The sequence below is a fragment of the Talpa europaea genome, assembly GCF_964194135.1.
Source record: "Talpa europaea genome assembly, chromosome: 12".
In the NCBI taxonomy this organism is placed as follows: domain Eukaryota; kingdom Metazoa; phylum Chordata; class Mammalia; order Eulipotyphla; family Talpidae; genus Talpa; species Talpa europaea.
The window spans coordinates 57662943-57690405 of record NC_140079.1 but is presented as its reverse complement, the minus strand read 5'-3'; the positions used below and the strand labels follow the sequence as shown (position 1 = coordinate 57690405).

General features: G+C 42.9%; 1 protein-coding gene across 1 annotated transcript in view; it reads left to right on the top strand.

The window, feature by feature from the left end:
* Positions 1–1241: 1241 nt before the first annotated feature.
* Positions 1242–27463, top strand: part of BRINP2 (BMP/retinoic acid inducible neural specific 2) — a gene marked incomplete at both ends in the record, with an annotated part of 52873 nt that continues 26651 nt past the window's right edge. The window contains one exon of the mRNA XM_084250605.1: positions 1242–1510. Within this exon, the coding sequence (XP_084106731.1) occupies positions 1242–1510 (269 nt within the window). The remainder of the gene's footprint in view (positions 1511–27463) is intronic.

The window sequence follows — 27463 nt, the reverse complement described above, 5'->3', positions numbered from 1 at the left end:
CTGGAAATCAAGCACCTGTGACATGTCATGGACAGCCAGGAGTTTGAAGAAACAAGATACTTTTTTCCTGGCACTTTCCCTCCAAATCAGAGAGAGCAGGAATGCACTCCTTCATTGCTTCCAGAAGTATTTTGAAGGCTGGCTGTATACTCTTAGGAGCTAGGATAGGAGGCTACAAGAGCCAGACACAGCTCTGCCCTCAGGGGCGTTGCGTGGTGCATGGTGAGGAGAGAGAACACACTGATATCCTTTATGCCTGGGTCTGCTCTAATGATAGCTTCCAGGCCATTTGATTTCCTGTTCTCACTCCATCCCCTCATTGCCCTCTGTAAAAGAATGGGTCAGCTGTTCACAGTTAGAGAGGGCTTACTAATATTTAGTTAGATCTCTATTTTCTTATTTTTTTAAAGATTTATTTATTTATGTATGCAAGGACTGGGGTGTAGACCAGAGGTGCGGGGGAGTGAGAGGATTCACCAGAGACAGCGGGGAGCAGAACAGGCAGACTGACTGAAATACACTGCTGAGGGGAGCAGCGAACAAGACAGGAGAGGTCTGCGGTGCCATATAGGTTGCTCCCTGGCGAGCCAGGTCTCAAACTCGTGCTGCAGTGGCTGGTGATAACTTTATATCTGTGTATTTAACCCCTGCACCACTAGGGAGGCCCCACAAATCTCTATTTTCTGTAAGAGAAAAGTAAACCCAGAAAAGGGATGTGATTCACCCAAGGACACCCAGCTTCAGAGCAGTGAGGGGATTTCTCAACTTCTCTGCCCCAGTTTTCTATGTGAGAAATGGGCATGCTGTGCACCTGAAAGTAAAGAGCTTCTAAAGGTGGCCCACAGCTTTGAGGCTGTGAACACAGAAACACCGGAGTAACATACTATCCAGGCTAAGAGTCAGACCACCAGAGTTCAAAATTCTGGTTTCTTTCACCTGAAATCTGCATGAACTTAAAGCACCTTTTCTTCATCTTACTAACCCTCATCTCATTGGTAAAATGTTGACAATGGTGCTTCCTGTAGGATTATTTTAAGACTTAAATGCAATGCACATCCAGCACTTCACTCGATGCCTGGACTGAAAATGGGTTACTAAGATGAGGGCTCTGTAGGAGGGGCGCTGCCCTGGGTGATCCACTGACCTGTCTCCTTGTTCTCTAGTTCCAGGAGCCCTGGAGGAGCAGCACAGAGGGGGAGAGTGTGGCGAGAGAATGAAGACACCAACCTCCCGGGAGAAGCATGAGGTGGCAGTGTGGCACTCGGTTTAGAGGGCTTTGGCCGGCGGCGGCCCCATGGGCAGCCCTGCTGGCACTGGGCCTCCCCGGTTGGGTGTTGGCTGTCTCGGCCACGGCTGCCGCTGTGGTCCCCGAACAGCATGCCTCCTCGGCCAGCCAGCCGCCCCTGGACTGGCTGCTCACGGACCGGGGGCCCTTCCACCGCGCACAGGAGTATGCTGACTTCATGGAGCGGTACCGCCAGGGTTTCACCACCAGGTACCGGATCTACAGGTGAGTGGGGACTCCTCACCAAGACAGGGGCTGCTCTTGGAACTCAATCTGGGCATGCCTGGCCCATGTGCGGGGGCCCCAACTACAAGCCAGCTGGAATGCCCACACCGGGAAGGAGAGGTGAGCTAGAGGGGCAGAAGGCAGGGAAAATAAGCCTACCATGTTGGTTTAAAAAAAAAAAAAAAAGAAAACATACAAGCTGGAAAACCTGCTGATGCCTCCTGGGGAACTTAGCAAAAGGGTTTCTATTTATAGGTTGTGCTGCTTATAAATTGAGGACAAATCAGGCGGCATGGAGGCAGCGTGTGGCCCAGGCTGCGGCAGGAGGTCAGAGTCAAATGCTGGGGCCGGGTTTTAACTAATGGGTTAGATACTTTTATGAGTTGTAATTACCTAGACATGCAAATGAAGGAAGGGCTCCTGTCTGAGAGGTCTGGGGAGCTGTGCAAGTTCAGGAATGAGCCTGCCCTCGCCCTATCAACACCACAGCCTCAGCTGGCTTTGCCCACGGAATGGTCTGTGTGGCCCCCTTAGGTCCATACCCAGGAGCATCAAAGCTGAAATCTAATGTGAGCCCTGCCTGGCCTATCAAATGTGGGATAAACCAGGCACATATTCCAGCTGCTGGACCAACACTTCAAAAGCAGAAGGATTTTCTAAATCCTTACCTCCGGCAACCGTCGGAGCCACAGGGCTCTTGCAAATGCGTCCTGTATTCACACTGCCCCTGGAGTCCTCTGCCCACTGTCCCCTTGTCATGGTGCTCTTTTGCCTGTCAACCCTGGGAACTTTACTGATTTTTTTTTTCCTTCATCAAGGACACTCATTTGTAATTACAAGTTAGTTTCTAATGCAGGAGGGGAGAGAGAATATGAAAAAAATAAAAAAAAAAAACAACACAGAGAAACAAAACTAGAAAATCACCCAATATTAGTTTCTAGAGGTTGCTATTGTTAACTCTTTGGCAGATACATTTCTAGACCTGTGAACCAGCCCCTTTGGGCTCTCTCGCTAGACACAGCACTTTGCATGCCGGTATGCATTAACTCTTCTTTTTTTTTTTTTTTTTATAAATTTTATTGTTATATTCCCCATACAATTGCAGCCCCCCATTCTGACCCCAATCCCTCCCCTCCCGCCCCCGCCCCCCTAAAAGTGTCTCTGGTTCATAGTTTTTTGTTGATTTTGATTTTCACTTTCTTATAGTTATTCATTTTCCTGGTCCCTTATTTAAGTTTTCTAGATTCCTGCTATGAGTGAGACCATCCGGTATTTTTCTTTTTCTTTTTGGCTTATTTCGCTGAGCATGATCCCTTCCAGCGCCATCCATGTTGCAGCAAATTGCATGTGTTTATCTTTTTTGAATGCTGAGTAATATTCCATGGTATATATGTACCACATCTTCTTGATCCAGTCATCTATTTTTGGGCATTTGGGTTGTTTCCAAAGCTTAGCTATTGTAAACAGTGCTGCTATAAACATAGGGGTGCAGGTGCTCTTTGGAATTGATGTTTCTGTGTCCTTTGGGTAAATACCTAGGAGTGGAATTGCTGGATCATATGGAAGCTCTATGTTTAGTAGGTCCAGAAATCTCCACACAGCTTTCCACAGTGGTTGGACCAGTTTGCACTCCCACCAACAGTGCAGAAGAGTTCCTTTTTCTCCACACCCTCACCAACATTTGTTGTTGCTAGTTTTTTTAATATGTGCCATTCTCACTGGTGTAAGATGGTATCTCATGGTAGTTTTGATTTGCATTTCCCTGATGACAAGTGATGTTGAACATTTTTTCATATGCCTGTTGGCCATTTGCATTTCTTCTTCAGAGAAGTTTCTTTTAAGCTCTTCTGCCCATTTTTTGACTGGATTATTTTCTTTGTTGTTGTTGAGTCTCATCAGCTCTTTGCAGATTTTTGTGATCAGTCCTTTATCATTAGTGTTGGGTGCAAAAATGTTCTCCCAGTTGGTGGGGTTTCTCTTTGTTTTTGTTATTGTCTCTTTTGCTGTGCAAAAGCTCTTTAATTTGATGTAGTCCCAGCTGTTTATCTTTGCCTTCACTATCACTGCTTTGGGTGATGTGTCTGTAAAGATGTCTTTGATGTGCAAATCACGTAGTGTTTCGCCTATATTTCCTTCTATATATTTTATGGTTTCAGGTCTTATGTCTAGTTCTTTAATCCATTTTGAGTTGATTTTTGTGTATGGTGTGAGGTGGTGGTCAAGCTTCATTCTTTTGCATGTAGTGACCCAGTTTTCCCAGCACCATTTATTGAACAAACTTTCTTTGCTCCAATGCATATTCTTTGCTCCTTTGTCAAAGATTAGTTGACCATAAATCTGTGGGTTTATTTCTGGATTTTCTATTCGATTCCATTGGTCTGTATGTCTGTTCTTGTTCCAATACCATGCAGTTTTGATGATTATGGCTTTGCAGTATAGTTTGCAGTCTGGGAGTCTGATGCCTCCATTCCCTTCTTTTTTTTTCAGGAGAGCTTTGGCTATTCGGGGTTTTTTGTGATTCCATATGAATTTCATCAATAATTGTTCTATTTCTTTGAAGAATGACATTGAAATTTTGATTGGAATAGCATTGAATCTGTATATTGCTTTTGGAAGGATGGCCATTTTAATAATGTTTATTCTTCCAATCCATGAGCAGGGGATGTCTCTCCATTTCTTTGTGTCTTCTTCTATTTCTTTTAACTGCATTAACTCTTCTTATCCTCCTGACAACCTTATGATGGGAGCACAGTTATTCCCCCTTTTTTACATCAAGGAAATAAGTCCAGAGATACAAAGGAATTTACCAGTGGCACACAGCTAGTGAAAAGTGTAGGCAGGCTTAGCTCCCAAGTCTAGACACCAGGGTTTGGTTCATAAACTATATTTAGAAACTGTTTTTTCCTGTTTTTGAGAGTTTTTTTTTTTTTACTCTGCAATAACCATGCAATGTGTTCAGGTTAGTGTGTCATCTAAGAAGTAAGGTTTTAAGTTATTAAGCATTGGAAGATTCCCAAAGGGTAAGAGAATGACCATTTATAGGGCAGTTCACCTAGTATATAATTCCCACCCTCAGAGGCAGACAAAGAACAAGTTCAGATATTTGAGGTGTTGGCACTTTATGGGAGCAGTGGTATATATAAAAAAAAAAAAAATCCCTCTCCTAGAAAGCCTCTCCTGTCAGGGTCACTTTGCTTCTATTGTGCTTAGATCCAGTCTGGTGTTTTTTTTTTGGCATAAAAGAACTGGGATGTAGGCCAGAGGTGCGGGTGGGGTGGGGTGGGGTGGTAAGAGGATTCACCAGAGACAGAGTGGGGAACAGAACAGTTAGATGGACTGAAATACACTGATGAAGGGAGCAGCAGCAGATGAGATAGGAAAGGTCTGCTTTGCCATATATGGGTTAGCTCCCTGGTTGGGGATCAAACTTGGGCTGTAGCAGTGATAGTGCTAAGACTTAACCCCTAGGTATGATCCAGTTTGGATCAACCTGGAAGTGCCTTGGAAGGCACTGCAGTGCCCATATCTTTGCTTTGGTGGCTCTGGTTATTGCCTTCCTCCAATGACTACAGTGGAAATTCATAAGGAGCTATGAGGCTTAGTGTGGCCCACCTAGGCTGTGCCTATCTGAATGAACACCAGCTCAGGTTGAAGCAGATGAAAGGAAGAGGTTAATTCAACCTTCAGTAAATATATGAGTCTAAACATAGGCCCCTTCCCCAAATTTTCCATTAGGTAAATTCAGGGTGACACATCTCTTTAACAAAAAATTATTTTCTCCATCCCTCAAAAAAAAAAAAAAAAAAAAGGAGAAAATCCACCCTAGAATGTGTTTAAGTAGTGAATCCCTCCAGTCTAGGAAAACAAGATTTAATTTACCTTAGACTTTTCAGTTTATCCCAAATCTTTCTGAAGCACTGTTATCAGTGACAATATATTTTTAAAGTATATTGGAACTGAAATGTCAGGTTGGGAATTCCAACACTACCATCCACTTCAAAAGGCTAAAGTTATGAGAGGGAATAGACCATCCATTTCCTTCTCCCCTCGATAGATTTTTCTTCTCATCAAGCCCCTGCCACAAGCCCGGCAGCCACCGAATGCTTTGGTGGCAGCTCGGAGCTGGCCCGTGGGGAGTGTCTGTAATCACTTCTGCACCATCAACCGTTCCATCAGTTGGTAATGGTTTTCTGATCATTTAATGTGACAAGCTCTCACACTGTGCTGTTCTGTTTCTCTGGGGTCAGTTATTGCACATGAACCTGTACTTGGGGAAACAGTAACCAGTCATTCTGACAGGAATGAGGCATCTGATTTGTGACCCTGTGGTGGGGTGACTGGAATGGTCATACATGGCTGCTCCAGGAGCATTCTGGGATTGTGGCCTTTAGTTATGACTCAACATGGTGGATCCATGGGTGCCTGTGCAGGACTCGATGCTATTCCAGAGGGATTTACCCCTAAAGGCAAAGGATGCCTTTATACCCCTATGCCTTTAGCGGTAAATCCCTCTGGAAGATTCAGGACCTTGCTTATTCTGACTAGAGCAGGTTACAGCAAGCTGGAAAAATATACATTGAAGGTTATCCCCAATGATCAGAAGGGCATTTTGTTCAGAAGGGCAAAGGAAGAAAAAGCTTACAGAGAAATGTCAGGCATGCTTTGTTGGAAACTATCGGGTCTTGAACAGTGGCTCATAGAAATCAGATGGTATCCACTTGTACCTTCCATATAAGGGGATGAACTATGGTGGGGGACGGAGAAGACTTTCCAATGAGGCTGAAATATTTGGTGCAGGATCATATGAAGCTCTCTCTGACATCAGGAGAGAGACCCTCTTCCTTACAGCTGTGTGAACAGATTGTAACTATTGTATATCAATGTTGTAGTCAAATGCCAAATTCTATCCATTCTTATTTGGGTATCAAGGTGTGCTCACTTAGGGGATGTGACTGGTCATTCTAGAATAGCTCTGGCCTCTTTTACCACAAGCCATCAAAAATTATTGCTCTCTCCAGTACAAGTTTGTATTCATGTGAGTGTGTTTCAGAGTGAAAGTTCTGGAGCCAGGTAACCTGGGGGTCTTCTCTTGGAACTGCATCTGATTAGCTCACTACATATATTGGACAAATTAATTTCTTTGTTGCCCATTTTCCTTACTTATAAAATCAAAGCATCAATAATAGTGCCCACCTAGTAGATTGATGTGAAAATTAAATGATTAAATTGATGTAGAGAATTTAGAACAATGCTCAATAAGCATTACCAATTTTTACTAGGTTGTGCTCAACAAATATTAGCTGATGCAGGATTGGTAATGAGTTAAGAGCCAGGCATGCTATCTTTGTTATGTTGTCTGCTGAGAGCTTAGCATTTGACAACCTATATTAGAGAGGGAAAAATTGCTCTCTTGCTTTCCTTTTTAAAACATATTAATCTTTACCTCCTCCTTTAATTCATCTTTCTGTTGGGAGAGAAACTCAATTGAAGAATGAAAGAATCTTCCCTAAGGCACACTCTTTCTGGTCTAATGGATTACCAGAGGGAAGTTAGCTGGTTTTAGAGTTACAACAGGTATCTTTTTCCTAAAACCAGGTATTGTCATCTGAAAAAGCCTTCCCCAGGACGTCTTAGAGAGGCCAATCATTGCCAGATTTCTGGTCCCAGTGAGGAAATGAACAATCAAGAAGAGAGATGACACAGTCTCGTTAAACTTTCCCAGTAACAGAATGGCCTTAGGCATCTCACCCAACTGGTTCGCTTTTAAAGCCCATGGACCAATCTCTTAGCATGACCTCAAGTCCTGTCAGACCAAGATCCAAGCAATCAACCCACTTCTCAGATGCTGGCTCTAAATAGGCCAGTGGGAAGAAGTACAGGAGCAGAAATCTCCTCGCCAATTCCATTTGTGACTGCTCCCTCCCTTTCTCTACCCCATAGCCCACATGCAATACAATACAGGTTATCAATTGTCATGGCAGCTTGTGAGGCAGATGGGAGCTATTAGGGTCTAAGGCAGTGATCTAAGGCAGTGAGACAGACTTGATCAAGGTCAGAGAGGTAGCCAGTCACAGCCAGGAATAGCACTCAGGGCTCCTGACTCAAAGTTCCTTGCTCATTACTCTAGACCACACCACTTCCCTGTGACTAGTAAGTACATCTTCATCATAACACCCAACCTAATCAGGCGCCTAAATTGAGCTGATGCAAATGTAAATATGGTTTCTCGAAACACTCTAACAGTAATGTTCCATTCTTTCTTTGCTACAAATCAAAGTAATGAACAGTCTGGTTTTTTTTTTTAATTTCTTTTTGTATTAAGGCTTTAATAGAGAGATAATCATGGGATTGGAAAAACTCCAAGTCACTATGATGAAACACTTAAAACTCAGAAAGAATACATTAAAATTAAGACAGAAAGTTAGAAACCATACAGAACAATGAGTATATAGTATGGTGGGTAGGAGGAAAGCAAATTATTGACCTTAACCATCATTATTTTCATTTCTAGCAGCCTCTCTTTTAGAAAGGAAAGGTCTGTAATCCATTAGAAGTCTTTTGGGGAGAAAATAACAAACAACAAGAAATTCAATAGATTCCTTTATAAACAAAAAGGGGCATGATTCCCATCATATTCTGGGCAAAGTTAGCAAATTTGGAGAATGAAAGTAGAAGTTGGAAACTGAGAGTGGTGTGACCCCCAAAGATGGGCAGTGTTGTGGCAGGAATGTGCTTTAGCAGTTGCCTCTGGAAACATCCAGCGGGGCAGGCAGGGATGGAAACAGATGATGTGGTGGATGAAGGCAGCTAACAAGATAAAAGCATTTTTCAGCAGGTACCAAAGTGATAACCCTAAGAAAAAACAATTGACTTGGGGAACTCATCATGATGAAAACAGGAAAGGCTGGCAATAGCTTACACGTCAGGGAAATGAGACATAGGGAAAACCCAAATATTTGATCCATACTCTCCCAGGTGTGTTCTGTGGACGGGCAGCAGCAATATCACTTGAGAGCCAGTAAAAAGGGACAGAACCTCAGCCTATGGAATCAGAAACCTCATTTTTGACAAGAGCCCCAGAAGAACAGTATGACATTAAAGCTTGAGAAGAACTGTATTAGATTTTGCTAAGTGCTTGGGAGATGGGGAAGAGGGCAGGGTAGGAAAGGCCAGAGATGGAATGGGAAGACAGAATACTTACAGGAGACATTACAAAGGAAATAGAATAGTAGTCAAGGGAGGTTAAATTTAGGAGTTATTAGTGCCAAGGCACATGCGTGCGTAAGAATAGATCCAGCAGCTGGGAGAAAAGTTTAAAAGCAGAAAAGGCTGGAGGGCCTAGAACCAGCCTGTGGGAGCCTCTGGGGAGAGGGAGAGGTGAGGAAGCAGACAGCAGCTGTAGAAGCTGCACACGAGGAGCTCCAGAGCTGATTTATCACCCAGACCACGTCTCCCGGACTAACAAATACTGATTTGGATAAACAGCGAACCCTGGGAGAGGCACCATCTCCAATTAAGAGATCACAATCCACATAAATAAACGGCAACCAAAGGCAACCTCAGTTGGCCTGGGTAAATCCCAATGATTTCTGGGCATTCATTACAGCTGCTGAGGCAGGAAAAGGCTACCTTATCGCGTGGCTGCAGGCATGACTAGGGGGCCCGCGGTTCTCAGGTTCACGGTGTGGGCAGGGAAGGAGGTTAGCTCGTCTGGGGAAGGGGCCATCGCAAGTACACCGGTGGGTCTCTGAACTTCTCAGTTTATATTTCAACAAGGAGGTTTGTTGGGATGGAAGGAAGATAGTACACAAATCCTGGTACACAAACCAGGATTTTGATTCAAATGAGAGAAAAATGTGGCGATGCTAAGCCTGAAGTTCTGGTCACAGGTACTGTTTCTCAGCCCACAAAAACAAGGAGGTAGGAAGGACAGAGCGCAGTGTTTAAAATTCTCTCCAGTGGAGAGTTCAGTGCTATGTGTACAGTACCTCTGACACATGGAACGGAGGCCACCGCCAGCATCAGGCCTTCCCCCAGGAATCTTATCCCAGATTTGTGTGGATGACAGCCCTATAGGGTGGAGGTCCTTGAATCAGGCCTTGCATAGCCTTGTCCTTGTGCACAGTATTTCTCCCTTTCTGATGTGGAAAATGCCACATCAGTGCCACAGACCTATCTGGAGCTCCTGTTATGAGGAAAGTGTTCAGCTCACAGCAGCAAGGATGGGTAACACATAAACAAGCAACTACAGTTCCGGAGCATAAGATGAGCAATAGCCAATCAACATGTATTCTTTGAGCATCAGTTCTGTGTTTATGATTATTTAGGGTCTGACTCATAAACCATGCCCAAGGAGGACACAGTTCTTGATCTGATGTAACCTACAGCAAAGTACATTTGGACAAAATGCTAGGTCACTCTGCAGAACCAGGTTAAGGAAAGCTGGAATTAAAGGGGGGTATAATCCAAACTCTGATGAGTGGGCAGAAACCTCTAGTGGATTGCTGGGGAATGGTGGTGTAGACACAGAAGCCATATAACCACAGGCATGAGAACACAAGTAACCAAGTCGCCAAGCAGCCAGTCCCACGTGGCTAATGCCAACATCAAGAAGCTTAAGACTGTGTCACTCCTTCTCCTGTTGTCACCCGCTGTTATTTCTGCCATATCTTGTCCCTCCAAAATGCCAAAACCATTTCTTAGATGCTGATTTCTTCCAGGCTGCAATTTCAAAAAGCTCTATCCAGAGGGACATGTTATTTTCCCACATGAGGGGCGAGGTAGATGAAGCAAAGGCAATTGCATATCTGAAGAAGACAGTACAAAAAGCAGTTAGTTTCTTCTGGTTCTACCTTGGAAAAAATGGAATGTGTATATTTACCAGGTGAGAAAATGATAGTGCTTTAAGATGGCATAAAGCTCCTGGTTCAACAACACGTGTAAACAATCATTTATACTTACAAAACTGAATTCTGGGTAAGCCTCCCACACCATGCATTTGCTTTTTTGGTCCTCTCACAGTATTTGTGGAGCATCCTTTGTGCAAAGCACTCTTCTGGACACTCTAGCAGTTTCCAAAAATTAGAAAAAAATGGGTTCTATGTATTTCCAGGAATTCAGCAGGCCAGTTTCAGTGACAGCATAGACATTTAGTACTTCCTCACGGTGCCACGGACAGATTTAGTCCATGGATGTCACGTCAGACTGACTTGTCAAGGTGCCAGGGCCAGGTGCCCCCAGGACCAAATGACCGTGGTCTCAATTTTTTCCATGTCTTTTGGAGCTACACCCAGGTTATCCACCCTGGCTTGAAAGAAGATTCCAAAGATGGTCAGTGAGGAGAAAATGTAAAAATTAAACTGGGCAAAAAAATGAGGGGAGAATCCAGGGTAGCCAGAGGAAGAAGGCAAGGTCTGTTTTGTTTTCAGATGAGATTCAGGAGTGAGATTTTGAAGTAGTCAGGCAGAGAGAAAGAGGATTAATTTTTGCTTTGAGAAATAATTAATTTTATTCATGAATGAATTGCTACTTAGCGATGTGTAGCTGTAGAAAGGAGTGAGGTAGGAGTCATCAAGAAGCCATCGTGACACAGATGCTGGCAGACAGGGACACTGGCTCGTCATGTGGCCTTTTCTTATTCTTTTTTTTTCTTTTCCATCTCAAAAGAAGAGCTTTTTCTGGGTCAGGGAGCCTCAATTTTTTTTTCTTTATTCGGCTTCAGCCACATTTATCCCACCTCAGGGCTTCTCACATCTCCCACAAGGAAATGATTTCAATCTGTGGAGCTTAGGACAGTGAGTTGTATATGGGAGTATTTATTCACTCAGCACATGTTCATGGAGCATCTGTGTGTGTGCCCCCTCTACCCCCACACAAGTGTTGGGGACACCACTGTGGAGGAGACACATCTCAGGTCTCAGAGAGCTCTGCCCAGCAAGAAGGATGAGAGCCAGCGATTAGAAATGGGCTGAGGTCTGTGAAACAACAAAAAATGCCGTTGTGCAGAGTTTGGTTCCTATGTCAGTCATTCACCTTCTTCTCCAGGACTAGAATCAGGTGAATGAGCTCACAGGTATTCTGACCAAGTGGGATGGACCTTTGACCATAAAGCTGGGCTGGAAATGAAGTTACAGATGTGGAGTCCGAGATGAGGATTCCAATCCCTGGAGTCACATAGAGACAACTGGAGACAATTCTAAGTAAAGCAACTGGAGAATCATCACTGGATACTAGGGATGGAAGGGTGACTGCAGCATGTGAGCTAACAGGAGGAGGAACCCCTCTGAGGGTCTGTCCACTAGAGGACATTGGTATCCCCAAGGTGACAGCCATGCATGAGTAGGGCCTCAGTGCATCGCCACTGCACAGTCCAGTTGTGAAGCCTGCGCCCTGGGACAGCAGGCTCTCTCCCATTTCCCCAATTTTCCCTTGAGACAGAAGGATTAAGGGGGAAAGGAAAGTAGATGGTCCCGAGAGGGCAAGTGAGATGGCTAAAGTTTCTATTTTACTTAGGGAAAGAAAGCAAAGAATGCCGTTAATACCACGATATATTAACAACCAAGTATTGAATATATAATAATAATAATAATAAATAACATTGAGTGTTCATCTATCCAACATTTACTAAGTTCTCACTCTCTTTCTCTCTCTCTCTCTGAGTACATTAAATTATTCTTAGGAAAAGCCAGAGTGATCAATATCCTTTACATATACTTATTACAGATGAAGATGTTGAGTTTTAGAGGGTATCACATGATTGGTAAGAGGAGGAGCCAGCACTTAACCCATACTTAACCCATGGAGGACCCAGCCATTAAATTATTATTATTGAAACAAATAAATAGTCTGAATCAAGGATTTTTCTCACTTAGAGAAATGGTGCCTTCAGTGTAACCAGTATGCTCTCTGTTCTTCCTGCTCTTCCTTTGGCATCCCAGCAGATCGTTGGATGCAGAAGATGGGTTTCAGTTGCTCATTCCACTCAAAGACCGTCTAGTTCTCTGCTTGCACCAAAGTTCTCCATCTGCACTTGGGCTCTAGGGAAACATTACTGGGAGGAAACTACAGATGAATCTTTGTGAAGAATTCACTCACAGCCAATCCTGCATGTGTAGGCTTTGCATTGTCCCTGTATATTTCTTCTTCTTTTTTTTTTTTTTCAAGATTTATTTATTTATTTATTTGTTTGTTTATTTATTTATTTATTTATTTATACAAGCACTGGGTACAGTCAGAAGCACGGGAGGGTGAGAGAATTCACCAGAGCCAGAGTGGGAAACAGAGCAGGCAGACTGACGAAATACACTGCTGAGGGGAGCAGCGGGTGTGGCAGGAGAGGTCTGCGCGCCATGTGGGACCCTCACCGACAGCCGGGGATTGAACCAGTGCTGCAGAGGCTGCGGGCAGCTTTGCAGCCCAGTGCTCAACCGCTGCGCCACAGTGGAGAGGCCCACCCCTGTATATTTCTATAAGGGTGCAGTGTAAATTGAATTTCTGTAAATCGAATCCCCTACTGGAGGAACACTTAATGCCCTTTTCAAAATGCAGTATCTTATTTTTTGCCTGACATTGGCTTATAAAAATTCAGTGTGAAGTCACTCTCTAGCCCTTGACATTAGGATCAGATAGCTACTGATTTATGCATACACATATCCACGTGGAAGTGACTGATATTTCAGGGAATATTGTCATAAAAGTCAGAAGAAACCTTTTTTTAACTTTATTTTTTTAAGATTTATTTTATTTGTTTATGCATAGAAACACTGCGGTATAAGCCAGAAGTGCAGAGGGGTGGGAGGATTCACCAGAGACAGAGTAGGGAGCCGAACAGGCAGATCTACTGAAATACACTGCTGAGGGGAGCAGGAGCTAGACAGGAGAGGTCTGCTGCACTATGTGGGTTAGCTGGGGAATGAAATCAGGCTGCAGCCATGATAGTGTTGAGACTTAACCCCTATGCCACAAGGGAGGCCTAGATAGAAGAAACCTTAGGTGCTGCAAATATCTCTGCTTATTGGGATACTTTGCCAATTTGGATTTTCTTACAGTGTCAAGAGTGGTGCATGCTTCTGGTTCCCTTTGATCCAGAGTACACTATGTGACCAGATGGAGCAGTGAAAGACATCTAGAAGCTGGAACCTAGTCAATTTTATGACTTGTAGGTATAGGCATGGGCAGATTAGAGCTCTCAGACTCAGGGTACAGTATGGAGGAGATGCTACACCTGGGGCAGATAATGGGGGAGATATGATCCCCAGAGAAGGCATGGGGGAGACATCCTAACTGAGGCAGGTATGGGAAAGATGTTGTCCCTTCTGCACCTATATTATGCTTCCTTGGTTCTACCAGCCTGCCAGACTCCTGCCTAAGACCAGAAACGTGCCAGTTTCTCCCTCTCCCTGCAAAGAACAAACACATCTTGGGTGTCAGAATGACTCAGAGTGAGCAAAAGTCTCCCTGGCAGGGTTGAGGCCCTAGTGGCAGAAAGATGAGGTAGCCAGAAGCAGTGTTGCACCAAGCCCTTCATTAGCAGCCCTCATGCCTGGGAGGATTCTCATTTTCCCTGTGTGCCAGAAGAGCATGTGCTTTACCTGGGGACAAACTAGTGACGGTGGAGGGACAGGAAGGAAGACTCTTCGGGGACCGAGTTCTCCTGGATCCACAGAGGCATGTAAACACCTAATGATCCCTCGACAAAGGCTACATAGTTGGTTTACTAGTAACAGAGGTAAACTTTAGCAGAGAGCCAGCCTCTTGCGCAGCTGTTTCTGCATATGTTCTAAACTGTGAGTCTGATAAAGACAGCATGGCGTGGAATGCAGGATGTGCGAGCCCTTGAATGGAAGCTTCCTTTATCTAGAAACTCATGTTCAAGTGGAGCCTGATAAAGGAAATGTGATTCTGGAGGCTAATAGCACATCTTTACGCCCACTGAGCAGGACAGTATTCACTCTGGTGTCTGCATGGCACTGTCAGAACATAATAGTACATCTGAAAACCACAAATTTAGTAGTTGGCCTAGGACAAGAGGCCAAAGCCTCAATGACACAATTGAGGTGTGCAAGGAAGTCTGATGATGTGGGATGGCAGAACAGAGCTGAGTGATACTTGAATCTTTGACTTAGAAGGAAACTTTAAAAACACCTATTTCTTGCTCAGGGCAGACCCTTATTCTAAAAATCACTAAGAAGCTGACCAACCAGCCTTGGCTTACAGAGTTCCAGTCCTGAGGAATTCACTGAAGCCCATTTCCTTTCAGCAGCCCCAACCATGATAAAGATTTTTTTTCCCAAAATTCTGTGTATTGGTCTTGTTTTATTTTATTTCTCTAGGGTAAGTCTAAACACCTCTTCCTCACAACGGGTTTCTACACATTTGAAGACAGTTATTATTCTCCCCAATAGTTAGACTTGTTAGTCCTCTATCACTTCCCTCTACAAGTTCTTTTCCCTCCTCTCACATTCTCTTTCTCAAGCTGTCCTTGTTTCTTTTTCCCAATTCTCTCCTTGCCATCTTTCTTCATAAGGAAAAAATATAAGAGATTTATCTTGACATAAGATTTTCTTCCTGAAACAATTCTGGCTCCTAGGGAGTTGCTTGCTGGCTCATCTTTTAAAGTACTCAAGAATTTTGTCACAGATCAATATCCATTCACTGTTCTGGAGTTTCTCAGATCAGGCATTTTTCTCTTCACAGACTTCTCTAGCTGCTTTCTAGGCAGTTCTTGGAGATTAGTGATGGTGGTTCTAGGTCACCAGTGCACCTCAGAAAACAGGATTATTCTATTCTAGAATGGACGTATTGGTGCTTCAAGGAAAGTGGGAAATGTGTGCTAGGCTTATGGTGAGAGAATAGAGGTTTTTCATTCAAATTAAATGTGTGTGGGGAATCCTCACTTTTTCCTCAGCTTCTCAAAGAATTGCATGCCTCCTGGCATGGCCAGCCACCTGCGTGTTGTAACTCCTGCCTCTTCCCTATCCACATCCACCATTTGAACTTTGTGGTTTGCATCTCAAAACCATCTTTACTTCCCTCTTCCCCTGTTTTTCTTAGATTTTCTCTCCTTTCCAATCCAACCTGTCTAAAGTCCTCTGTTAGTCCCTCTATGTCCAAAAATATTTGGAAAGCATGAAAAATTCCATCAAAATCTGTCCATTCAGCATTTTAACAAATAGTCAATGGTTCCTGAGCCTGTGCCATTGACTATGCCCCTGCTTATCCTTTGTTCCCAATTCAGATGGTTCTCCAGGTTCACTGAGACACCGAAGGTTCTTCTAGGTCCTGTGTATCTTTCCATTTCCTGTTCCCTCTTCCAGTAAAATTCTTTCCATTTTTCTCTGCTGGCTGAGTTCCTACTCATCTTTCAAACCCATTTAAATATCATCTACCTATAAAGTCATTCTTGGTTGCTGCTATAGAGTTATTCCCACTTATGAATTTCCTTCTCAGCATTTTCATATTTTTGCTTTGGAATTTACTTTGTCCTTTCTTTTCCTCTTTCCATCTTTTGTTTCCCCATTTCTATTTGCTTTTCACATGTCTCTGAGTTCCTTTAGGCAGAGAATACATCCTATCTCATCAAAGATGAGATATAGTCAAAGAAGGCAGTAAGGGAAGGATGTTCTGGGGCTAAATTAGATGAAGCAGGAAGTACATGGTTGAGACTCCAAGCTCTGGAATCATACTGTGTGGGTTTAAGTTGCAATTTCAGCTGTGTGAACTTGTGCAGGTTATTTTATATTCTAGCCTCATTTTTTCCATCAGTAAAATGGGTAGAATAATAGTATTATTTTATCAGTGATAACTAAAAAATATATTTGGTTTACTTCAAGGTAAAAGCTTATTCTTTTTGTAAGGGATCTCCTGAGAGTATATATGGAAAATGAGAGTGGGGAATCTCAAGTTGTGTGGATGCCAATTTTCAGAGGAAGAGAAAAATGCAGAAGAATTAATTGAGAAAGCTGAAAGATGCAGTCTCATCCTATCAAACTCTACTGCAATCACCACACATTAATAAAATTTATCACTTAATCTGCACACTATTCTCTGTAATGATAGCTGGAGTTAATCTATCCATTGATTTTATAGCTATAGTTTATTTATTTATTTTTTATAGCTATAGTTTAAAATGAATCCTTTAACATGACGTGAGTTTTCCTTGGAGAGCATGACTCACACACATAATCCCACAGCATAAAAGTCAAGGCCTCAAGATCAACATCATTTCCATCTAGACTGAGAAAACAAGAAGGAGAGAGACCCGCTATGAGAAAGTTACTAAGCTGAGAAGGAGTGGAATCAGGGTTATTAGACCACACATATAACAAAAGCAGGTGATTAAAAGGAACTCCTATCAAGAAAGGCAATAAAATCAAGAATGAAGATTAATTTGCTGTGTTGGAAGATGAGTTTGACATGATCAAGATAGTATTAGACAGAGTAGGCTGAGTGCTAGAACAAACAGTACCCAATCTCAGTGACTTAATATAAATTCATTTTAATTTTGTGTTGCTTATGTCATACTCCAGTATAACTTATGGGCGGGTTAAAAGAAAGACGACTTCATGAATCCTGCTACCTAGACCCTCACCCTCTGTCATCCCCTGGCTCCCAGCAGACAAGGAAATGGAAAATGCATAAAGGATTTTTGGGTGGTCTTATACTCTAGACCTGGGTTTACATTCCACTGGTCAGAACTTAGTCACATGATTAGGCTTACATGCAGATAAAGCAGGCCTTACCTGTGTGCCCAGAAAGAAAAGAGAAACAGCTTAGAGAACAACTTTTCAGTCTCTGCCACAAGAGATGGATTATAAGAAGAGCGTGAATTACAAAATCCTAAATTAAAATGCAAAATTTTATTTTATTTTATTTTATTTTTTTAAAGATTTATTTATTTATACAAGCACTGGGCACAGTCAGAAGCGTGGGAGGGTGAGAGAATTCACCAGAGCCAGAGCTGGGAGCAGAGCAGGCAGAAGGACCGAAGCACACTGCTGAGGGGAGCAGCGGGCGGCAGGAGAGGTCTGTGCGCCATGTGGGACCCTCCTCCGGGGGCCGGGGAGCAGCCGGGGATCGAACCGGCGCTGCCGAGGCTGCGGGCAGCTTTGAAACCCAGCGCTCAACCTCTGCGCCACCGGGGAGGCCCTAAAGTTCAAAATTTTAGCTCTACAAATACAGGATATAGGAGGCATGGCTTAGCTGTGAAAAGAAAATATCTGGGGTTGGAAATGTGGGGCTCTTTTTTTTGTTTTCTAAAGTTTTATTTTTATTTATTTATGCATACAAGAACTGGGGTGTAAGCCAGAGGTGCAGGAGGGTGAGAGGATTCACCAGAGACAGAGTAGGGAGCAGAACAGGTGGATTCATTGAAATACATGGCTGAGAGGAGCAGTGGGCGAGGCAGGAGAGGTCTGCTGCACCATGCGGGTTAGTTCCCTGGCCGGGGATCAAACTCTGGCCTTAGTGGTGACAGCACTGAGACTCAACCCCTGTGCCACCAGGGAGGCCCCAGGAAATGTGGGGTTTTGACTGACCATATGATTACTGTTAGCAAAAATATTTTTGTTTTAAAAGAAGAGATTGCAACACACAGATGTACTAGTGAAGGGAATCTGCATAGTAGAAAGACCATGGACTATCTTCATCTCTTGCTTAGTGATGTGTCCTTGACTAGATACTTAAAATATCTGAGCTTCAGCTAGCTCAATTATACAACAGGAATAAAGCTTCTGGTGTGTATAACTATTGTTATAATTATGCATATAAAAATCACTCCCAAATTTAGTATCTTAAAACAATAATCATTTCTTTTCACTCATGCATCTTGTTGGCTGAGTTACTTATGGTAGGTTTAAGGCTGCCATTCTGCAAAGGGCCATTAGGACGTCAGTTCAGTGATTGTTTATTCTGGAGCTCAGACTGAAAGGGCAGCACCTGGGGGAAGAGATTCTCATGGCAAGTGCAGGGGAGGGAGTGTGGGGGGGGGAGAGAGAGAAAGAGAGAGAGACAGAGAGAGAAGAGAAACATAAAGGGCCTCTTGAGCTTTTGGCCCAGATTTGGCACACTGTCATTTCTGTCCATATTCTTTTGTCCAAATCAAAGGAACATGACTAAGCCCAATGTCAATAGGAGAAAGCAATAGGCTCCATTCACACAAGTGAGTGATGCTGCAAAATTGCATGTCAAAAGCTATTCTAAGTTATTATAATACAGATAGGAATGAGGATTTAGTCCACCATACTGACATTTACAAGAATATAGTGATTAAAAAATATACCAAGTATCTAGTGTTATGCAGGCAACATGAGGCTCAGTACATAGACACTGTGATGAAAATTATCATTGATGATGATGCATTCAGATATTATAACCTAGTACACACGCAGTGACTCACAACACAGCTACTGGACTGCATTAATTTTGGTAGCCATCTTTAAAAAGAAATAGCATTGACAAGCTAGATTGCAAGCAAGAAGATTAATCACAGAGGACTAGGGATCTGGAACATGCATTGAAGAACTAAAAATATTTATTTTGTGATGTGGGGACAAGCAAAATTGAGTTCATTAAAGAATTTAGAGTAAGGATATCATTTTCCCAAAGTGCTTCTGGGAAGCAGCCCTACAGATTTTACTCTGTGAGAACTGTTCCAGTAAACACAAGTTTAGGCTTAGTTTATATAGGTAGGAACAGTAGTCATGGCATTAAAATGCAATTATTCTTGACAGGGAGTTTCTCCCTCTGTTGTTTTAGGGAACTGAAATTGTTTAGCCAAAAAAAAGTGATCCATATACAAAGTAAATGTACCCAAATACCAGCAGAGCTATCTCACTGCAAAAAAGAATAAACTTATACAATAATGGGAGGAATTGTCAGTCTGGGAAAAATCTCTTAGAGGGAAGTAGCTAACGGGAAGTCCTTGGACATTTGCTAGGGAGAAGTATGACATGGGCTGTCAGCTAGCTGAGCAAAGATAGAACGATGGGAGGTGAAGAGTGGTGAACACAGCCATTTTCTTCATAGTTGAACAGATGAGCTGTGGGGAGCAGGCTGGGAGGTCAGGGCAGATTTGGCATTTCTGTGCTTGGGAAAACACAAATCTTAGTTCCCTTTTTGGTTTCTTCTGTCTCATAGATTCACTGGTCCTTCACTCCAATGTGTCTGTTGTTCTTAATGTTGATTCTACACACACACCACTCTCTCTGCCCTCTCCAAGCCCCCAGGTCCTGCTGGGCAGTGTGAGATTCCTCAAACAGTTACTCTTCCTCCTCCTTCAGGCTTGAGTCTCCCCTCCCCATTTCTCCCAATCAGCCTTAATTAAACTGTTTGAAAGCTGCAGCTTGATTTTAATTAGAGCAAAATTGGGAAGATTAGAATGAAATTGGCCTATCATTGTTTACAGGCCGTTGTTTGAGAACACAGCAGGCTGCTAAATTACCTCCATGCCAGGCTTCTTGAGTTCTTCCAGACCGTGGGAAGGACAGGGCTCTGGGATATCAGGAGCGGCCTTCTTTCTGCCCTATGCCTCCTTGAATTGCGGGGGCCAAGATATCATTTAACCAAAGGACTCCTAGACTGAATCCTTCCTGCCTGGGGATTTTCCTGACCAGAGTGGTAAACACGGCATAATAATTTCCTGGGAAGTAGGACAAAGGTGCATGGTACTCCCTGAACTTGAGAACAGTTCACAGACAGAAGAAGAAAATTATCCATAGCATGCCCTGGGGTCTTGTCAAACTCCACTATTGATCAACTGAGACTTGGGTCAATTCTCTCAGTTTCTCTTTTTATTCACTTGTTAAACCAAAAGGTTAATAGCCGAGTAATGATATATCCTCTTCCTCTTTCCCCAGGTCCTTGTATAGATAAAGTAGTTGAACATGTATGAGAATTGTATACAAATTAAAAAGACCTAATGGATCGCTCTACACCAATATGAGATTATGGTTTTTATTATAATTTCTTTTTATAGCTCAGATTAATCATGTCTTATTCATTATAGCAGTAAAGGCTCTAATGGCCAACTACATTACAGTAATCTGTTGTTGAGATAGAAATCTGATGATGTGGAGTCTAGAAATACTGCCTTCTGTACTGGAGCCAAAGCATGATATATCTCTGAGCCTCTAAAATGTCCAGCTAGAGAACATGATGCCACCTTATCTGAGAAACTTAGAAAAACAGCGGGTATCCTCTCATGTATATGTTGGCTTTGGCTATTTCCATTCACGTGAATTTTTCAAGAAGAACATGAGGCTGATGGTGGGAAAATGGTAATATCTGAGTTTGCTAGGTTGAGTTCTGTGATGGGAGCAGTAGCAAGGTGTATTGGGAGAAGGATGAAGAAAGAGAAGACATCTTTGTGTCTAGAATTTCCTTTTTAGGAAAATCAGCAGTGCAACACTCGGGGTGTTTATTGAGACGTCTGTGTTGAATTGGCAAGCCTCAATGTAATTGGAAAAAAGGCAACTCTGCAAGAGAAAGATGGACTTTGAGAACAAAGATGTTTACATTTTTTCCAGAACCGGTTTATAATAAATTTTCCTGTAGGTAACACTGGTTGACAGTTTAGATAGACAGAGTGAAGTCACCAGAAAAATGACACAAAAAAACCTTACTTATGCCCTTGACATAAATTCAGTCCATCTTTTTTTGACTCCCAAATTCTTCACTATTTTATTAAATAATCTCTTCTGTGGTTTCCCTCTTTTTTCAAGGAGAACCATTCCTATTCCTATTTTTTTCTTACCAGTATACTATCTACCTTTTGGAGAACTTTAGCTCTGTCCCTTTCAGCACAGCGGCCCCTTTGAACACTAAAGATTAGAGGAAGGTGCCCCCAAATGAGAGTTTATTAGAAAAAGATCAGGAGGGCCAAAGAATAAAGAAGGCAGATATGTCCTACCATGCCCACTTGCTCTTTCTTTGCTTTCAAAGTGCTGTGTGGGCTGGGCATCCTCAGCCCCATGGCTGCTTAAGACTTCCCCCAACCTTTCAGGGAGTCCTGATACTATTCCAAGGAACAAGCTTGAGTGAGCAAGTGATAGTTGGTTGGCTCTCCTCAAAACAGCATGGATTTCCTGCCTAGTATACCCAGTCTGGAGTCTAACTCAGAAGGAACAAATGGGTTCCCAGCACTCAGGGGCACACTGACACTGGGAAAGATGGTGCCAAGACTGCAGGGGTGCCACAGCAGTTGGGAGCAAGGAGAATTGCATACTCAGGATACAGGAAATGTGGCTTTCCAAATGACAACCACATTGGTGGCCATGGAAATGGGCTTGATCACACTTCCCACACCGAGATAGAAACATAACGTCCATTAGAAAACTGGTAACAGAATAATTTGATGATTAGCATGCGATCTCAGCACAGCCACCCACACCATAGCCTACAGATTTGTTACTGCTAGATTTTGACCTCACTAAGGTATAGTTTTGATTTGGCTTTTAAATTTGGCTTTCTGTTTTGAACCACTCTGCCCCCTTAAGGCTTTCCTGGGAGGGAGGCTTCATAGGTGATGACCGTTCCTGGGAGCTGGATCCCATGTTCTCATTTACAAGCCTGAAAAGTGGTGCTTCAGCATTTAGCTGCTGGAAATAACCAAGGGGATGAAAGACCCCAGCTGTGCTCAGGTTGAATCTTACATAGCTAGGAGCCCTGGGACTGATGCGGGGGAGTTCTTGCTGGCAGAGGTCTTTTTTTTTTTTTTTTAAAGATTTATTTATTTATTTATACAAGCACTGGGTACAGTCAGAAGCGCGGGAGGGTGAGAAAATTTACCAGAGCCAGAGGGGAGAGCAGAGCAGGCAGACTGATGAAGTACACTGCTGAAGGGAGCAGCAGGCGGCAGGAGAGGTCTGCACGTCATGTGGGACCCTCTCCCGGCGACCGGGGATTGAACCGGCGCTGCAGAGGCTGCGGGCAGCTTCGCAACCCAGTGCTCAACTGCTGTGCCATGGGGAGGCCCTGGCATAGGTCTTATTGACCTTGTGTGACACTGGGCAGGAACTCGGTGCTGCAGGGTGACTGCTGACAATAGAGTCCGTAGCTCTGTCTTGGAGGCATCTCTTTTTATTTACATCTTTCACATTAGAAATGCCTTGTAGGCATTTAGTATTCTCCTCAAACCCCTGTTGCTTCCAACCCAGAGCTGGTCTGGTCCACAAGCCCTGCTGAAGTTCCTGTTGCCTCAGGCTTAGCAAGGCTAAGGTTCAGCGCTCCTACTTCCCGCCCCTTTGGAGATCTGCGATTTTCTTAAAACTCGTGCACAACCAGAAGCACCTGTTATGGGCAATCTGGACCATTCGTGTCAAGCAGTTTGGGACAGAAAGTAGACGTAGATATAGATTTCAATGCCAAGTGTGGGTGTGTGCGACTGCTCTAATACACGCATTTCACCCTCCAATCTGGATTATAACTATCTTAAACTTTTTGTTTTTGTCTGTTGGTAATGATTTGTAGAGGCAGGACTGGACCACAGTGCAGGTTTTCTGATCCCATGCAGACCGGGTAAAGGAGGAGTCAGAGTCCTCAGTGGTTTTTTGCAGGTCTTTTATTGGGGTTCACCAGGCATATGGCAGGCAGGGGTGCTGGGGGGCCAGGAAGCTGGCAGACCTCCCAGCCCCCAGCAGGTCTTCACTCTGGGCTCTCCGGCCTTCTCTCGGCTTCTGCTTCTGTTGCTTCTCTCTCGGCTTCTGCTCGGCTTCTGCTGCTGCTTTCTCGGCTACTTGGGTCCCTGTGACACCACCCTTAAAAGCACAGTCTTAGCGCAGCTGTACCCACTTCAGGTGCCCGCCATCAGGCATGCATTCAGGATCACAGGGTTCCCTCATCTATCCTGATGGTGGGAGGGCAGAAAAGCCTGATACCTTTTACCTTACCCTACATGATTTTAGGGGTATATTATCCCTGTGAGGTAAAGATAGGTTGTTCATTCTAGGCTGCTGCATTAGAGCCCAGTCAGGCACACCCACGCTTGGCATCAAAATCTAAATTTGGATGGGAAGTGGACCACACTCCTCTGGTTTACTAACATCCCCTTCTGAGGTGCCAGTCAACCCCTTTAATGGGCAGAGTCTACCTGGAGAGCTGTGGTCACACCTGGCTTAACCTGGAAGCCCCTGATGTTGTGGCCTCCCCTGTTCTGAGGCCCTTCACTACTGTTTGAAGTGTTTGCTTTCTCAGACTGTTTACTGCATAACAAACACAGTGGGAAAAGATTTTAGGAGAAATGGCTGAATTGAAATGGAGATTTACTTGATGTCTTAATTGAAACAAAGATGATGGCTTAATTGAAGTAGTGTGTGTTAATATAATTGATATATAGAAAACAGCCTTTTCCTAGGGAAAAAAAGAGGCTCGATTATTTTATTACTGGAAAAAAGTACTAAATGAAAAATCAGAAATGAACATTTATTCTTTGAATAGCTCAGGCTGCCTTCCAGTATTGTCTTCTGAGGTTTTCAGATGCTGGAAAGAACCAGGTTAATAAGTTCTGTAAGCACATTTTTACCACTTTCTGGCTCAAACTCCATTCACAGGTGTTTGCCCCATTATTTTGATTCAATGAAGGGCCCCCCAAAGCAGGGAAGAGACTGGGTAAAGAAGAGATAACCACTGTGAGCCTCAGAGACTCCTGGCCAACTCCTTAGACAGCCTTCCTGCTACCTTGGCCTTATGTCTAATTCAGAGTCTATAGCTTATAAAGTGGGTTTTATTTATTTTTTGGGGATGTATTTTTTTTTTCATTTTTCTGCAGATAGGCTCCATATTTATTCATTTATTCTTTATGAAATTCTGTATCTCTCCCTCTGGTCTCTGTCATAATGTCATTGCCTCTCTGAGTCTGTCTGTCTGTCTCTCTCTGTCTCTGTCTGTCTGTCTCTCTCTCTCTCTCTCTCACGCATACACACACACACACACACACACACACACTTCCAGTCACAAAATCACAATTGTCCCTTACAATTCCACAGGGGAGATTAGATAGTATGGCAATAAAGACTGTGGATCATGGAGCAGACAGCCTGTGCTTAAATTCTGATTCTGTTATCTATTGGGTGCTACCTACTGGGAAAATTAACTTATTTGTGCCTCAATTTCCTAATCCATACAATTAAAAAAATGTGGATGATTATATTTCCCCCTTATATTTTCCCCCTTATAGGGTGTTTTGAATGTTATATTGGTTAATACTTGTAAGATGCTTGGAACACCCAGCACATACTAAGAATTCATTAAATGCTAACCATTACTTTTTATTATTTGCTCATAAAAAGCTTCCTAAGACAGTATCGTTCATTTTTCTAGGTCGTTTGTTACTCTGTATTATGATTTCCTGGTGTTAGAATCAGGCCTTATTCTCAGATCCCTCCCATGGTCCCCTGTATGGGGACTTGATTTTTTCCATTTCTTTTTCATTTTCTTCAGCAAATGGGCATAATTTCTGCAATGAAACCATCTAATGAAAAATATTTTGCCTTGGTGAATCTGTTGCACTGTGTTTGAATATACAATAAGTTCATGCTTTGTGTAGGTAATTAAAAGAATGAAATGTTCCAAGTAAGGAAAATATTTTTGTTACTGAATAGTGAACAATTTAAAAATAATTAGAATGTAATACAATTTACTTATACCTAATCCATACAGGGGAAAATAATATCAAAGAAATAGCAGGATGGGGGCCTCCCTGGTGGTGCAGGGGTTAAGTCTCAGCACTATCAAGCTTTCACCAGCCACTGCAGCATGAGTTCCATCCACCACTGGAAGCTAACCCACCTGGCACAGCAGACCTCTTCTGTCTGGCTCACCCACCCACTGCTCCCCTCAGCAGTGTATTTCAGTAGGTCTGCCTGTTCTGCTCCCCACTCTGTCTCTGGTGAATCCTCTCACCCCCTGCACCTCTGGCTTATACCCCAGTTCTTGTACGCATAAATACAAAATAAAAAAATATATCTTTAAAAAAAAAGAAATAGTAGGGTGGCACTGACCTGGATTTAAATCTCAGCTCTGCCATTTACTAACTGCGTGACTTTGTGCATGTTACTTTCTTAACCTCTCTGGTTCTCAGTCATTGCTATTGTCAACATCATCATAGTTTTTATTAATGGTACTAGAGGAAGGGCAGCTTTTTGTTCTGGTTTCAGTGCTTTAAGCAAACCCCTTCCATTTCTGTTCCTCCTTTTTCTCATAACATGAGAGGATTGGCATAGACCTTCCAACTGATATGCATTCTGGCACCTAGGTATACCGTGAATGGATTATAGGTAAGTGCACATATTGATCCCCTCGGTATGTGGGGTAATTGGGGTAAGTCTGGGGTAGCAGGACTTCCAATGTTGGTCTCCCTTGATCTGAGCGGTCTCATCCATTGATCCCAATATGTTGCACTAAGAGAATTTTCAATGTACACAACAGTATAAAACAGAAAGGCAAATACTGCCCAAATGTTTCTTCCAATTCTGTCAGTTCAAATTTTCCTCCAGGTAATCAGCGACATCAGGAAATTACTTAGCTTTCTGAGCTTTGAAATCTTCATTTATCAAAGTAAGATACTCTCAAGACTGTATCTGGCTTGGAAAAAATAAATGATTTTCCAAGTATGATGTTAGACAAAAGAAGATGAAGACTACGGAGAAGTACAAAACTGCTGATTCATTTGGGGATCTTTAACACTGTTGTGTGTGGCAGAGATTGCTTGTAGATCCAGTGTAGTGGGTTGGAGCCATTGATCATTAATATTCTTTTTTTTTTTTTTATAGAGGCATGTTTTTATTTATTTATTTGTTTGTTTGTTTTTGTTTATACATGCACTGGGTACAGTCAGAAGCGCGGGAGGGTGAGAGAATTCACCAGAGCCAGAGCGGGGAGCAGAGCAGGCAGAAGGACCGAAGTACACTGCTGAGGGGAGCAGCAGGCGGCAGGAGAGGTCTGCGCGCCATGTGGGACCCTCCTCTGGTGGCCGGGGAGCAGCCGGGGATTGAACCAGCGCCGCAGAGGCGGCGGGCAGCTTCGCAACCCAGCGCTCAACCGCTGCGCCACCGGGGAGGCCCGATCATTAATATTCTATGTAAAAGCACAGCGTAGTTTGAATGGCAGCTCTTTAGTCAACTGGACTTTGGAATACGGACTGTTGAAAGTCATTGGAAATTGTTCACTGAAGACAATGAAAGAAGACTTAGATTTACTTTACCAAAACATTAAGAAAATACCTGAAGTACTTTGATTTATAGATAAAATAATGTACAAAAATCTGCATGTAAATTACATTTTTATAAATCAAATCTAATGTTCCCATTGATAGGAGTCTTATTTAGACTACTTTACTTTCCTTTCAGAATAAACACTGAAATGGTAGTTGCTTCTGTGTGCTTTCTATTTGTAACTTTTTTATCAAGTTGTCAATAATTTGTGAACAACCAAAGTATTAGGAGAGCCATGATATAAATGGGTTGGAGAATCTCTCACTCAATCATTCAACAAAAATATATCGAACATTTATTTTTCTACTGGCAGAACATGTAGCATCGTTCTGCTGTTGAATCACACAGGATCAATCCTACCCTCAGAGAGTTTATGTCCTAGTGAGAGAGATAATATATAAATACATATTATGTCAGATAGTCATGAGAAGCTAAAAAAAAATTCTGCTAAAGAATTTTAGCAGAGAGTAGGAACAGAGAATGAGAGAGTACTCTTTTGGTTGGGATGGTAGGGTTAAATTCTTGATGGAGGTAATTGGCAGTGATTGCCAATATGAATAAAGTGACTAAGCATGGAATGTGACTACCAATTTTTATTAACTAGATTGAAGTGGGACCCACCCCTATGATAAGGTGGCCTTTCTTTTTAAGTCAGGGACTTTGACCATTATAAGGAACTATGGAAAATGGTAAGAAGAGTCATTAAAAAAATAAAAATGGAACTATCATATAGTATCACAGCAATACC